Below are 13,122 nucleotides of genomic sequence, written 5' to 3' on the forward strand. Positions count from 1 at the left end.
TGAATCTTCACAGGAAGGATTGATGCTGAAGCTGAAGCTCCAATACTTTGGCCACCTGATGCAAAGAGCTCACCTGACCCAAAGACTCATTGGAAAAGACCCTGATGCACAAAAGACCCTGATGCTGGAAAAGACTGAAGGCAGGAAGAGAAGGGGACGACAGAGGGTGAGATGGTTGGATGGCATCACCGACTCAATGAACATGAGTTCAAGCAAACTGGGAGATGGTGAGGGATAAGGAAGCCTGGCGTGCTGCTGTCCATGGGGTCACAAAAAGTTGGACACAACTGAGAGCCGAACAGTAACAATAGAGTCGCCACAGGTCATTCCATCCTACGACCCCTGAAGTCCACCATACATCGAGTGATAGGAGCCATCACCCACGCTTCTGCTGGGCACCTTGCAAAGGGCCTCATGGGATGATATCTTTTATTTTCCACAGAAATGCTGTGAAATTAAGAAGTCCGTGTATACCCACTTTATTGATCAGAAAACTGAGGCCTGGAGAGGTTAAGGAACTAAGGAATGGTGGAGCCAAGGTTAGAACTTAAGCCTCCGGGGACTTTCACCCTTGCTCGATCACAGTTGCTACCTCATCTGTAGCATGTAGGAGATTACTTTAGAAAACGGATATAAAGGTATCTTTTATAATAATAAACTGCTAGGAGGTTTGGAAGTGTTGAGCAGGAAGCTGAATCTTTTATTTTTTGATATTAATTTATTTGGCTGCTCCAGGTCTTAGTTGCAGCTCATAGGATTTTTAATTGAGGCATGGGGGTTCTGGTTCCCTGGGCAGGAACTGAACCCAGGTTCCCTGCACTGGAAGTGTGCCATCCCAGCCACGGGACCACCAGGGAAGTCCCTGAATCTTAAGTTACAAGCATTTTCCAAACTTGTTCAAATTCAAAAATATTTTCTTCTCTCCCAGCCCGCAGGCTCCCTTTCCTTCTTCCGCTCCTTCTTGGCCACCACCCGTCCTTTCTTCTCCCTTCCCTCCTCTCCCACTTTGTTCAGATACGTTGTCTTTGGTGGAATTCCGGCTTGACAATCAGTGAAAGGAAAACCAACAGTCAAGTTTAAAAGTACTTGTGCTTTTATTAAAAAAAAAAAAAATACAATCGGGTACTGTCCAGATGTGTTTTGGAAAGGAAGATCTCTTTAAAAATCCTTAGTTTACATCATCATCATCATATTATTATATTAATAATATTAATTGTATCCTTAAAATTGAAACAGCATTGCTTTTCTGAACGTAAAAAAAAAGGGACGGCTTCAAGACACACATTGAATCACTGCTAACAAAAATAATGATAATTAATTATACAGCTTTGTGTAAAATCCAACTGGTTCTAAGACAAACTACCACTGTACAGCCTACCCCACTCCCATCCCCAGAGCCGCCCGAGAGAAGGAAAATCACTGTGATGCTGTCGCTGCAAGACTTTTGCTGAATCAAACAACAGAATGGAAACCTGCTGGACGCTGTGGTCTTTGGTGTGAAGGAAGTCATCGTGGAGTGGCTGAGGCTAGCTGCTGCAGGCCCCGACGATCCGTGGTCAACTTTAGCTCCCGCCAGACGCCCAGGTGTGGCTTAACGGTCGGACTGCTCGCATTGATGCTTTGGTAAAATTATCTTCGATCTCTGGGCCCTTCTCCTCTCCCCCAGTTGTCCCCGGAAACTTATGCCCTTTTGCGCCTGCCTTCGAGGTTTCGGAAGTTGCTGGGTCTCAGCTTCATCTCAGCAAACTGGATTGAATGCTCGTGGCCCTTCCAGTGGAACCAGTTAACACCCTGTGAAGGAGAGAAGACCTTCAGATTGGTTTCCATCAGATAAGGTATCCACTGACCATTGCTATTTAGTTAGGGGGACAAAATGAGCCCCATTTCAAACATGATCCCAAGGGGGAAGGGGAGGATGAATTGGGAGACTGGGATTGTCATATATACACTATTGACAACTATGCATAAAATAGGTAACATTTATCTAGTTAACAGTAGGTTCTATTAACTAGAACCTACTGTAGAGCACAGGGAACTCTTCTCAATGCTCTGTGATGACGTAAATGGGGAGGAAATCCAAAAACAAGTGGAGATATATATACGTGGGGCTTCCCTGGTGGCTCAACAGTGAAGAATCCACCTGCCAATGCAGGAGATGTGGGTTTGATCCCTGGGTCAGGAAGATCCCCTGGAGAAGGAGATGGCAACCCACTCCAGAATTCTTGCCTGGGAAATCCCATGGACAGAGGAGCCTGGCTGGCTACAGTTCGTGGGGTGGCAAAGAGTCAGATATGACTTAGCAACTAAATAACAACAGCAGCATATATGTGTGTGTGTGTGTGTGTGTGTGTGTGTGTGTGTGCGTGCACGCGTGCACGCGTGCGTGTGCCTGTGGGCGCATGTGCACATGTAGCTGATTCACTTTGTTGTACAGTAGAAACTAACACAACATTCTAAAACAACTATACGCCAACAAAAATTAATTTAAAGGAAGATCAGCTCTGTTTCAGCTTGACCATTTGGAAGCTCACGGCTGTATCCTGCTGATCTGATTATTGATTTGTACAATGAAAACTTTCAAAAGACCTGGCTGAATCAGTTGTTGTTTTTTTTTAACTTTAGGCAGAAGTCACCTGAGTTTGCACTGAACTTTGATCTGCCACCTTGAGATAAAGTGGTGGCTGATGCAACCGGCCATCAATAGGATTACGTGCTGCAGGAATTTGGGTCATGATCTGATCAGAGATTAGGGAATGGGTGGCTATATGGAGGGTTGGGGGGGGGTGTCTATACTTCACAGGATTCCTACGACGTGTTTTATTAATAACAGGTTAGTATGGAACAGCACAAAGAACACAGGTGGACACAAGTTTTGCAGCCTGACACATACAGTTGAATCTTTGTGTTCTTACTCGAGAGAGAAACGTCTTGAACAAGTTATCAAAAGGTTCTGGGCCTCGGTTTTACTATTTTTCTTCTTTAGGGCTATTAATGCTAACCTTGGAAGGATACTGTGAAGATTAAATGAGTCTGCAGAGGAGCTGCCACGGTGCTGGGCCCATCATAGGTGCTCAGTAAATATTACTCCCCTATCTCAAGTATGGAGGCATAGCCTCAGAACTCTGGCCAAAGATTTTCCTCAAGAAAAGACTGTACTTGGCTCAGGGCCTCCTGATTCTGGGTTTGGCTCTTCAGCAAAGTTAGCAGGTGGTCGGCTCTGCCTGCTGAGTCCCACAGACCCCTTGTCCTAGGGTGGGGGTCAGCTTCAGAAAGTCCTATGGGATCTCCCCTACCCCCTCCCACCCCACTCTGTGCACTGAGCCCTCTTCTCTTCAGGGTTCGTAGGGCTGGGAAGGAACATGTCCATAGAGAAGATAGTGGCTGGTGAAATGGGGGAAAATATAGCTGCTTTGTTTAATGCTATTTTTTGGCATTGATTGATACTGGACAGCCTCTGAAACTGACAGGGGGATGGGGTCTGAGAATACCCGACTCAGTTTAGGGGCAGATGTGTTTGTAATGAACTCAGCTTGGTCCTGTGCTCCCTTCCTCTGCCCTCGTCCTCTCCTCCAGCTGAGGTTCAGAGCTGGAAGTGAGTCCTCCTCATGCTACGGTGGAGACTGAAGCCAGAGACGGCAAGTGACTTCACGGAGGCCACACGGCCGCCAGAGCAGAGTCAGCGCTGGGACTGAGCTCCTGTGACTGCCCTGCGGCCTTTTACGTCAGCTCCTTCTTCTAAAGCTGGATGGAAGGGTGGAAGAAGAAGTTTCCTTCCGGCATGTAGCTTTTTTTTCCCTCCCAAAGGACCTTGTCTTACACTGATGTTAGGGACCAGAAGATAAAGGAGTGCAGCAGTTCTCAGAGTGGGTGCATTGTTGAGGCCACACATAGGGTGGGGAAAATACAAGACTGGTGTTCAGATGTGTCCTTCAAGCCTTGCCTCCTCTATAAAATAGGCACAAAAAGCCACGTTCTGGTCCCCTCACAGAGCCAAGGTGATGCACACGGGAGAGAGAAGGCGATAATGCTTTGAAAAGTGTCAGAAATTGTCAAGATAAGGTGTGAATTTAAGGTCACAGCAATCACTTGCAGGCAGTTAACTCAACATAAACACATCTATCGAAACCATTAATAACAGAGCTGTTCTTGTTTAGTCATTAAGTCGTGTCTGACTCTTGAAACCCCGTGGACTGTAGCCCACCAGGCTCCTTTGTCCATGCAGCTGGTAAAAACAAAACAAAAAAAAAACCCCAAAAAACAACCCAACAGCTGCCAAAAAAAGCCCAAGAACAAAAGTATAAGTAAGCAAGATGATGAGATGCTGCATCCTGCCTAGGACACCCGATCGGAATCCCTGGGACCATTTGGTGTGATTCGGACCTTTGCCTTCTTACAAAGGGAACCCAGATTTCTGGGAGAAATACCAGCAACCTCAGATATGCAGATGATTTGACTCTACTGGCAGAAAGTGAAGAGGAACTAGAGTCTCTTGATGAGAGTGAAAGAGGAGAGTGAAAAAGCTGGCTTAAAACTTAACATTAAAAGCTAAGATCATGGCATCAGGTCCCATCACTTCATGGCAAATAGGGGAATAGTGGAAACGATGGCAGATTTTATCTTTTGGGTCTCTAAAATCACTGCTGACGGTGACTGCAGCCATGAAATTAAAAGACACTTGTTCCTTGGAAGGAAAGTTATGACAAATCAAGACAGTGGATTAAAAAGCAGAGACATCACTTTGCTGACAAAGGTCAAAGCTGTGGTTTTGCAGTAGTCAGGTACGGATGTGAGAGTTGGACCATAAGAAGGCTGAGTGCTGAGGATTGATACTTTCAAACTGTGGTGTTGGAGAAGACTCTTGAGAGTCCCTTGGACTGCAAGGAGATCAAACCAGTCCATCCTAAAGGAAATCAACCCTGCATCTACTTTGGAAGGATTATTGCTAAAGTTGAAGCTCCTATACTTTGGCCACCTGGTGCAAAGAGCTGACTTATTGGAAAAGACCCTAATTCTGGGAAAGACTGAAGATGAAAGGAGAAGGGGATAGCAGGGGATGACATGGTTAGTTAGCATCAGCAGCTCAGTGGACATGAACTTGAGCAAACTCCAGGAGAGAGTGGAGGACAGAGGACCCTGGCATGCTGCAGTCCAGGGGGTCACACAGAGTCAGACATGACCTAGTGGCTGAACACCCACCAGCTCCCGGGTTGCAGGCTGGGTGAGGCTCCCTGAGACCCAGCCCAGGGATCAGTCTGGAAAGCTCTGTGTGAATACTGTTCCCTCCTGTGTGGTGCAGGGATGGCTGTGAGAAGGGGCCATCATGGTTAAGTAGCTGGGCCCACTTGACTCTGTCCACTTTTCAAATGCCTGCTCACGTAGGCAGGGCTCAGTGTGGAAAAATGGTTGCATTTGGTTTTGTTTACCCATTTCCATAGAAACTAAAAAAAAAAAATCTGTCTCTATGATTGAAATTCTGTCACCGCATCCCGTATGGGGCAGGGAAATCCGGGGGCGGGGTGTGGCCTGGAGGATTTCTGTCTGTCCCCGGCTTTGGTCCATGACCTCAGCAAAGTCACCTTTTTCTGGACCTCAGTCTTATGATTCATAAGAGGAAGGAACTTAAAATCTGGGATCTTCATTCTAAGATGTTCTTGGGGCTCTGGAGGTGCCTCCAGGCCAGGGCCTGCATCACACCTGCTTTACCCAAACAGCCTCCACTGCCGTCTGTTTCCTTGTGGGGTTCAGACACAGATAATCTGGCGAAGCTCTGTATGCCTGGCACCCCCTTGGCCAGTGGCTCTCCTCGGGGTCTTCATGGGCTGATACACACTGTCTCTGTGGTTTACCTGGCCCAGGCTGCCATGGATTTCTCCCTGATGTGAAGACACCTGAGGTCTTGCCCCTGAGGTCCCTGCCTCCCCGTCTCAGCCCCGCTCGGGCCCTTGCAGGCGCTCACCTGACTGTGGCTGTTGTCCCCATATCTCCCCATTAGATTGACGCGGTGGCAGTTCTTGTACCAGAAAGCTCCCTTGTAGGACAGGGCACAGTTGGTGATGGCCGAGTCTGTGTCCTTGTCGAAGGTGGAGAAGGATCTGCCATTGTGGTAAGCCATGGAGTCACCTGGGAGAGAGAACGTGCAGACTGAGAGCTGGAGCTGCTGGTGGGCTGTGGAAGCACCAGGGCGACAACCCAAGGGCCTTGGGGTGGGCCGGTCTCGAACGATAGGCCCAGAATTAGGATCCAACAGGGGCCTGGATAGAACATGAGTGCCACCAGGAGCCTCATTTCTGATAGAAGCAGCACAAGGTGGTAGAAAGAGGGCTGCAGGTATGTTTGGAGGGTCTCACTCCAATCCCACCTCTTTCATACCCTAGTTGTGTCCTTGCACAAGTCAAGCCACTTGTGGAACCTCAGTTTTCCCATCTGTAGAATGGAACTAGCATAGCACATTGATTTGATTCACCTCAGGGGGCTGTTGGAACAACTGATACGAAAGTGTACGCTGAACAGGTGGTGTGGTATGCAAACAGCTATGATTGTTGTTACTTTCATGACTGTTTCTGCATTCACTTGATGTAAAGGAACTCAGCGACTAAGGTGGGAAATCTGTATTTAATAATGATGTGCTTTTCCCCCAACTGCAAGTATTTAGACTTCACTTGTTTTTTCATGTATTTATTTATGCTTAGTTGCTCAGTCGTGTCCGACTCTTGGAGACCCATGGACTGCAGCCCACCAGGCTCCTCTGTCCATGGGATTCTCCAGGCAAGAGTACGGGAGTGGGTTGCCATGCCCTCCTCCAGGGATGTATTCATTTATTACCTATTTATTCCTAGGTAGCGCGAGGGGTAAAGGACTTGACTGCCAATGCAGGAGACATCGGAGATACAGGTTCAGTCCCTGGGTGGGGAAGATCCGCTGAAGGAGGAAATGGCAAGCCACTCCAGTATTCTTGCCTGGAGAAGCCCATGGACAGAGGAGCCTGGTGGGCTACAGCTGGACATGGTGAAGTGACTTAGCACACACACACTTATTCATTAACTCACACTCACTCATTCATTTACACATCTAATATTTAGCAAGTTCTAATGAGTTTAGTTTACCACTCTCTCATGCTGTTTTTCCAGAGCTAGCCAGTCTCCCTGAAGTCTCAGCCTACAGAGCCATACTTACAAACAAACCTTTCAGGTTTTAGATATTACTAAATAGCTTGTATATTGTACATTTATTTTTCAAAGTGTTGATGGGACCAATTTTCCCTGATTCTTAGACAAAAAGCCTGTTTACATGTAGTGCTACATGGGAATCTAGCTTGTAATTTAATATATTGAATTTTAGGAGTATTTAAGCGCCATTTCTGTGTTCTCTCACTTCCAACCCTGGCCAATGCTGGGCAGAAAAGTGTCAAGACATTGAGGCATTCTATCCTGATATATGGGAGCAAGTTATCATAGGGACTTGATAGGGATCTTCCCAACCTAGGGATTGGACCTGGGTCTCCTGCATTGCAGGCAGGTTCTTTATCCATAGGGACTTGAGTGCCTTGTTAACTGATGAAGTCCCCAAAAGCAAGAGGCTGGAAGCTAGATATGATGAAACAAGGTGCTCTCCTGGGGAGGGGCTGGCTGCCCTCAGTACACACAGGAGGAGGCGGTTCCAAGGGTGAGCTTCTGAAATGAAGGGGCAGATTATGGCTCAACTTCTGTTGGAAATACAGAGAGATGGGTGGAGGCCGCATTCCTGCGGCCTTCTTGCCCTAGGTGCCTTTGTTCGCCCTGTAACAAGATCTTCCTTGCCTGAAGTCATCTCAACAAAAGAGGTATTTGTTGCTAGGTAAGAAAAAGTCAGAATTTCCTGATGGATGCAAGAATGAAAACAATGCTCCAGGTCTCTCTCTTCATTACCACCAGCCTGATCGCTAAAGAGCTCTGACTCTCCTTAGGTTGAGACCTGCTTCTGGCAAATCATACCTGGAGACTTTTCCCATTATGGGTGTGTTCTTTCAGGGCCCAGAGGTTGGGAATGTGTATAGCATCTGTCTCCTCTGTTCTCATAAATGTAATGGGGAGCCACCCCAAAGCAGGCAGGGCTTGGCATGGGGTGGTCACGCTCTTACACTTGATCTCCCTTGTTACCAAAACCACCTGTGAGCAGCCAGGCTTGTCCCCTGGGCCCACCTTCCTCAAGCTGTTACATCTTGGGCAAATCGCCAAACTTCTCTGAGCCTCAGTTTCCTCACCTGTATATTAGCAATATCTCCCTGGATATATATATATGATATGTATCATATATGTATCATTTATAATATAATATATAAGGCAAATGAAATGAGGTTTCCTGGTGGCTCAAATGGTAAAGAATCTGCTTGCAATGCAGGAGACCCAGGTTTGATTCCTGGGTCGGGAAGATCCCCTGGAGAAGGAAATAGCACCCCACTCCAGTGTTCTTGCCTGGAGAATTCCATGGGACAGAGGCGCCTGGTGGGCTACAGTCCATGGTGTCACGAAGAGTTGGACACGACTGAGCGACGAACGCTTTCACTTTCACAATGCATATGAAATATCAGCAAAAAGAGGCTGCCACCTCATTTGCCTGAATGCCTATGGTTTCCTCGTTTGTTTCTCTTGTAACGTGGTGCCGGAAAACCACACAAAGATCATTTCAAGTCAAAGACATCTTCGAAACCTGAGCTAGGTTCTGTACTGGTCAGAGTGAAGGAGAGAGGTAGGGAGCGTCTCTGGTCATGGGGATGTGCCAGCTGAGGCTGGAGGGCCGTATGGCAGGAAGGCCTTAGAAAAGATTCAGCCGGGTGGGTAATGGAGTGGACTGTTTGCTACTCAAGGTGCAGGCCGAGGACCAGCAGTGCCACCAACACTGGTATCATGAGGGCCCTTATCAGAAATGGGGCGTCTCCGTTTCACTCCAGACACACTGTGTCAGCTCACCAGCAGGATCCCCCAGGGGTCATATGTGTGTAATAAACAGAGAGGCACAGGAGTGCATGAGTATTAAGGCTCCCAAGACACTGCTTGCTTCTCTGTCTAAAACGTATCTAAACATGGAGTAGGGCTTCCCTGGTGGTTCAGAGGGTAAAGCGTCTGCCTGCAATGTGGGAGACCTGGGTTCGATCCCTGGGTTGGGAAGATCCCCTGGAGAAGGGAATGGCAACCCACTCCAGTACTCTTGCCTGGAGAATCCCATGGACGGAGGAGCCTGGTGGGCTTCAGTCCACGGGTCGCAAAGAGTCGGACAGGACTGAGCGACTTCACTTTCACTTTTAGGTAGCTATAAATTCATCTTAAATGTCCTATTTCCCAACCTACCCTAGGTTTTGGTGACCAAGTATCTACCTGCTGCTGCTGTTAAGTTGCTTCAGTTGTGTCCGACCCAGCGCGACCCCATAGATGGCAGCCCACCAGGACCCCCGTCCCTGGGATTCTCTAGGCAAGAACACTGGAGTAGGGTGCCATTTCCTTCGCCCACGCATGAGTGAAAAGTGAAAGTGAAGTCACTCAGTCATATCCGACTCTTTCTGACCGCATGGACTGTTGCCTACCAGGCTTCTCCATCCATGGGAGTTTCCAGGCAAGAGTACTGGACTGGGTTGCCATTCCCTTCTCCCATGTATCTACGTAGCCTTCTTTACCATTGAGTTAAATTGTAGTTCTGCCAGATTAGCACCTATCAAATGTTTGTGGTAAGTGGATGGGCCGATGCAGGAAGGACTGCTGAGTGGGGGAACTAGCTGAAAGCCCGAGATGTGTTCGACGTCCTGTGGGCTCCGCGAGCGGCTGTGCGTACCCGCCGCGCCGCTGTACCCACCTGCCGTGCCGCTGTACCCCTCCACCTTCAGCCGGTAGCGCGTCCGGGCGTCTCCCACGCTGAACTTGTCGTAGACGGCGTAGGCCGACTGCCCGTGGTCCCGCAGGTCCACCCGGAGCTCGTACAGCCCCTGGGCTGTGATTTTGCTCAAAGTGTCCAGCCCTGTGGATGACAGGCGAGGGTTATCGAAGAAGCACAGTGACCGAGGCGTTCATTCCTCCTCACCGCGTGAGAGCGGCGGCTCCGTGTGTACTAAAGAGCTTTGCATGATGCACCTGCTCGGCTCCTTGCTGTTGCAACACCATGTGATACATATGCAGTGTCTGAGCCTCAGCTAAGATTGGGTTGACCTCTTTGCCCTGCCCGTCTCCTAGTGTGTTGTGAATATCAAAGGAAATAAGGTGGAGAGGGTACCTTTTCCACTCTAAGGCTCGTTACCTGTGAAAGGCAATGGGGCAGATATTCCCAGGCTCAGATGCTGGAATGTATGATGGTGTGCTGTGCCAGGGGCAGGTTATGGCAAAGTGTGAGTCACAGCAGGGGATGGGTGATGCCACTGTAGTGGTGGCTGAGAGAATTCAAGAGCCACTCACGTCTTTATTGGCTAGATCCCTACGGTCAGCAGCTTAATCTCTTTGGGGCTATTTTCCTAGGTGCAAGATGGGAGCTTTGTACACTGTGGGGCTGCTGGGAGGCTTGGAGGGTGTTGCTCTGAGGGACCCAGTCAGCACAGGTGAAGGACATCAGTGAGGATAATGCTCTAAGTGGCCCAGGGGTTGACTTAAGGCTAGTCTTATTCTTAGGGTCAGGCTGTTGGCTCTCCTCTGATCAGATTTTTATTTTTAATGACCCAGAGAATCTCAAGTTTTTTCCATTGAGAATCTGGTCTTCTGTGTTGACCACCAGAGCTATCGTTTCCTCCTAATCCGTTTCTCTCCCACGTTTCGCTGTGGGTTAGGACAGATGACAGGGGGTCCGAATGGGCATTTGGGGCATGAACACGCAGGCTGTATTACCAAGCCAGAACTCTTCTTTTAAGTCCCCAAATCCAGCAGCGTAGGCCTTCCAGTTGCGATAGAAGTCCTCACGTCCATTTTTGCGTCTCAGGAACACCTATAAACACAAGCAGTGAATCTGGGTGAGCTGAAGCCACTGAGGGAATGAGAAGGCAACTTTCTGAGAGGAGGCAATGCTCACTGTGGGAAAGACACCTGACCCCACCTCTGTCCTCACTGATCTGGCATACAATTCAGTGCACACACACCACCTCCCCTCTCGGAGTCTCAGCGTTCTCCCCCGAGAAACAGGGATGAATAAGACCACCACCCAGCTTTGGGTGATTGTGATGTGTCTGGGTAGGCCATACATGTGGGGACTCAGTGAACCTCCTGCTCAATTCTGCTGCCAATCTAAAACTTCTCTAAAAAATAAAGTTTAATAGTTAGATATTCATTGGAAGGACTGATGCTGAAACTGAAGCTCCAATACTTTGGGCACATGATGTGAAGAGCCGACTCACTGGAAAAGACCCTGCTGCTGGGAAAGACCAAGAGGCAGGAGGAGAAGCAGGCAGGAGAGGATGAGATGGTTGGATGGCATCACCGACTCAATGGACATGAGTTTATGCAAACTCTGGAAGACGGTGAAGGACAGGGAAGCCTGGTGTGCTGCGGTCCATGGGGTCGCAGAGAGCGACTGAATGACAGCAATAATTTTAAAAAGTACTACTTAGCTCACATGGCAATGGCACTGAAATCACTCTTGGAAAACTCCTAGCACGGCAGTGCCTGGCAGATAGCCAGTGTCAATCAGTAAACTTAGTGGGCTCGAGGACCACTGCCATTTATATATCACAGAGCTGTTTGAGGATCAACTAAGATAAATGATGAGAAAATGAGGAACAGCTTTTTATCCTCAGCTTCTTTCCCATTACTTTAAGAGAGAATTCCTGAGTGTTTCCATGTGACAGGCACTGTCTTGCAAACCCTCAGGCACATTAGGGTCAGAGGGCATGGAGGGGACCTCCCCGCCTCTCCTCTGCCCCCACACCTCCTGTCTGAGAGGCCTGGAGCCTGGCTCCATGATACTCACGATCCATCCACCCCCGTCAGAGGTCATGTCACAGAAGACTTCCTGCTTCTGGGTCTTGTCGTTGTTCAGATAAATGGTGTAGACGCCAGAGGTCGTGTCTCCATTCAGCATTGCCTGGGAGCAGTCCCTGGGGAATCGGTACAGGACTCCAGCTGCAGGATCAGAAGGAGGAGTGATTCTCGGAGCAGGAGCTTTGAAGTCACAGGCTAAGTGCTTGTTGGCTAGACGCCTAAGGACAAGCAGCTTCACCTCTCGTGTGCAAGGGGGAGGATAAAAACTATTTTGTGGGAGTGCAGCGAGGCGCAGAGGTTATGGATAAAAGGGACCCATTTCAGCCTTTTATACTGATGGAAGCCACATGATATCAGTGGCAGGAGCTCTGGCCTGCTTGAGGGCTGTGTGTCAGGTTGATTGTGATCAATCAGGAGCATGCAGGTAGCACCTCATGGACACCTGATGGACACCCCGGTGTTGGCCAGGATGACTGGGTCTCTAGCACCCAGGGCATGGCTCACTGTGGGTCAGGACACTCTGGCAGGCTGCATGCATCTCAGACTCTTCAGAGGATTCTGAGGCCAAAGACAAGGGAGGGTTCTAGTCCTGAACTTGCTGCTTCCTTGCCTTCGGTCACTGGAGTAGTCATATAACTACTCTGAGCCTGGGAATCTTAGAAGGCTAACATAGGAATGTCTGGGGAATTTCTATTTGTGGTAACGTGGTGCAAAAAATTCAACACTGGATAGAAATGGATGTTCTTGGGACTGTGCTTATTAGCAGGTAGACTGGAGAAGTGATGGTCATAGCAGCTCTTTTTTGTTGTTGTTCTGACCTCCTCAATGTATGTTACATTCCCCTGAGGTTGTCTCATTAGGTATTTTCTTGTCTGTTTCACAACCTGGTCTGAGAGCATCTTTAGGGCACATTTGCACCTGGCATGAGATCTGGAAGACAGGTGCTTAAGCATCGCCCCTCCTTCAGCAGGTGTGTGCGGAGTGACCAGAGTGAGGTGTGAAGGGCAGGAGGCAGCGCTGGGATACAGTCCGTATACCCAGTTCAAGGCTCTCCAAAGCCCCCCTCCTCCCTTCCTCTTCTCCATTGGCTGGGTTTGGGTGTGGTTCCCTGCTCCTGGAACACTGGAGCCCAGACCAGACTCTAACTCATGGTATAACCCTGAGCGGGTCATTTAGTCTCTGGGGGCCTCTGTTCCCC

The 13,122-nt window shown here is 48.8% G+C and overlaps 1 protein-coding gene across 4 annotated transcripts in view; it reads right to left on the reverse strand.

Annotated features, from left to right (window-relative positions):
* Positions 1–1,103: 1,103 nt before the first annotated feature.
* Positions 1,104–13,122, reverse strand: part of TNC (tenascin C) — a 101,307-nt gene continuing 89,288 nt past the window's right edge. For all 4 annotated transcript variants that reach the window (XM_068974350.1, XM_068974351.1, XM_068974349.1 and 1 more), the window contains 5 exons: positions 11,914–12,065; positions 10,839–10,935; positions 9,823–9,984; positions 5,957–6,120; positions 1,104–1,791 (listed from right to left, as the gene is read on the reverse strand). In XM_068974350.1, coding sequence (XP_068830451.1) covers positions 1,681–1,791; positions 5,957–6,120; positions 9,823–9,984; positions 10,839–10,935; positions 11,914–12,065 — 686 coding nt within the window. In that variant the 3' untranslated portion in view covers positions 1,104–1,680. The remainder of the gene's footprint in view (positions 1,792–5,956; positions 6,121–9,822; positions 9,985–10,838; positions 10,936–11,913; positions 12,066–13,122) is intronic.

This window comes from Capricornis sumatraensis, chromosome 6 (genome assembly GCF_032405125.1).
Source record: "Capricornis sumatraensis isolate serow.1 chromosome 6, serow.2, whole genome shotgun sequence".
Classification (NCBI taxonomy): Eukaryota; Metazoa; Chordata; class Mammalia; order Artiodactyla; family Bovidae; genus Capricornis; species Capricornis sumatraensis.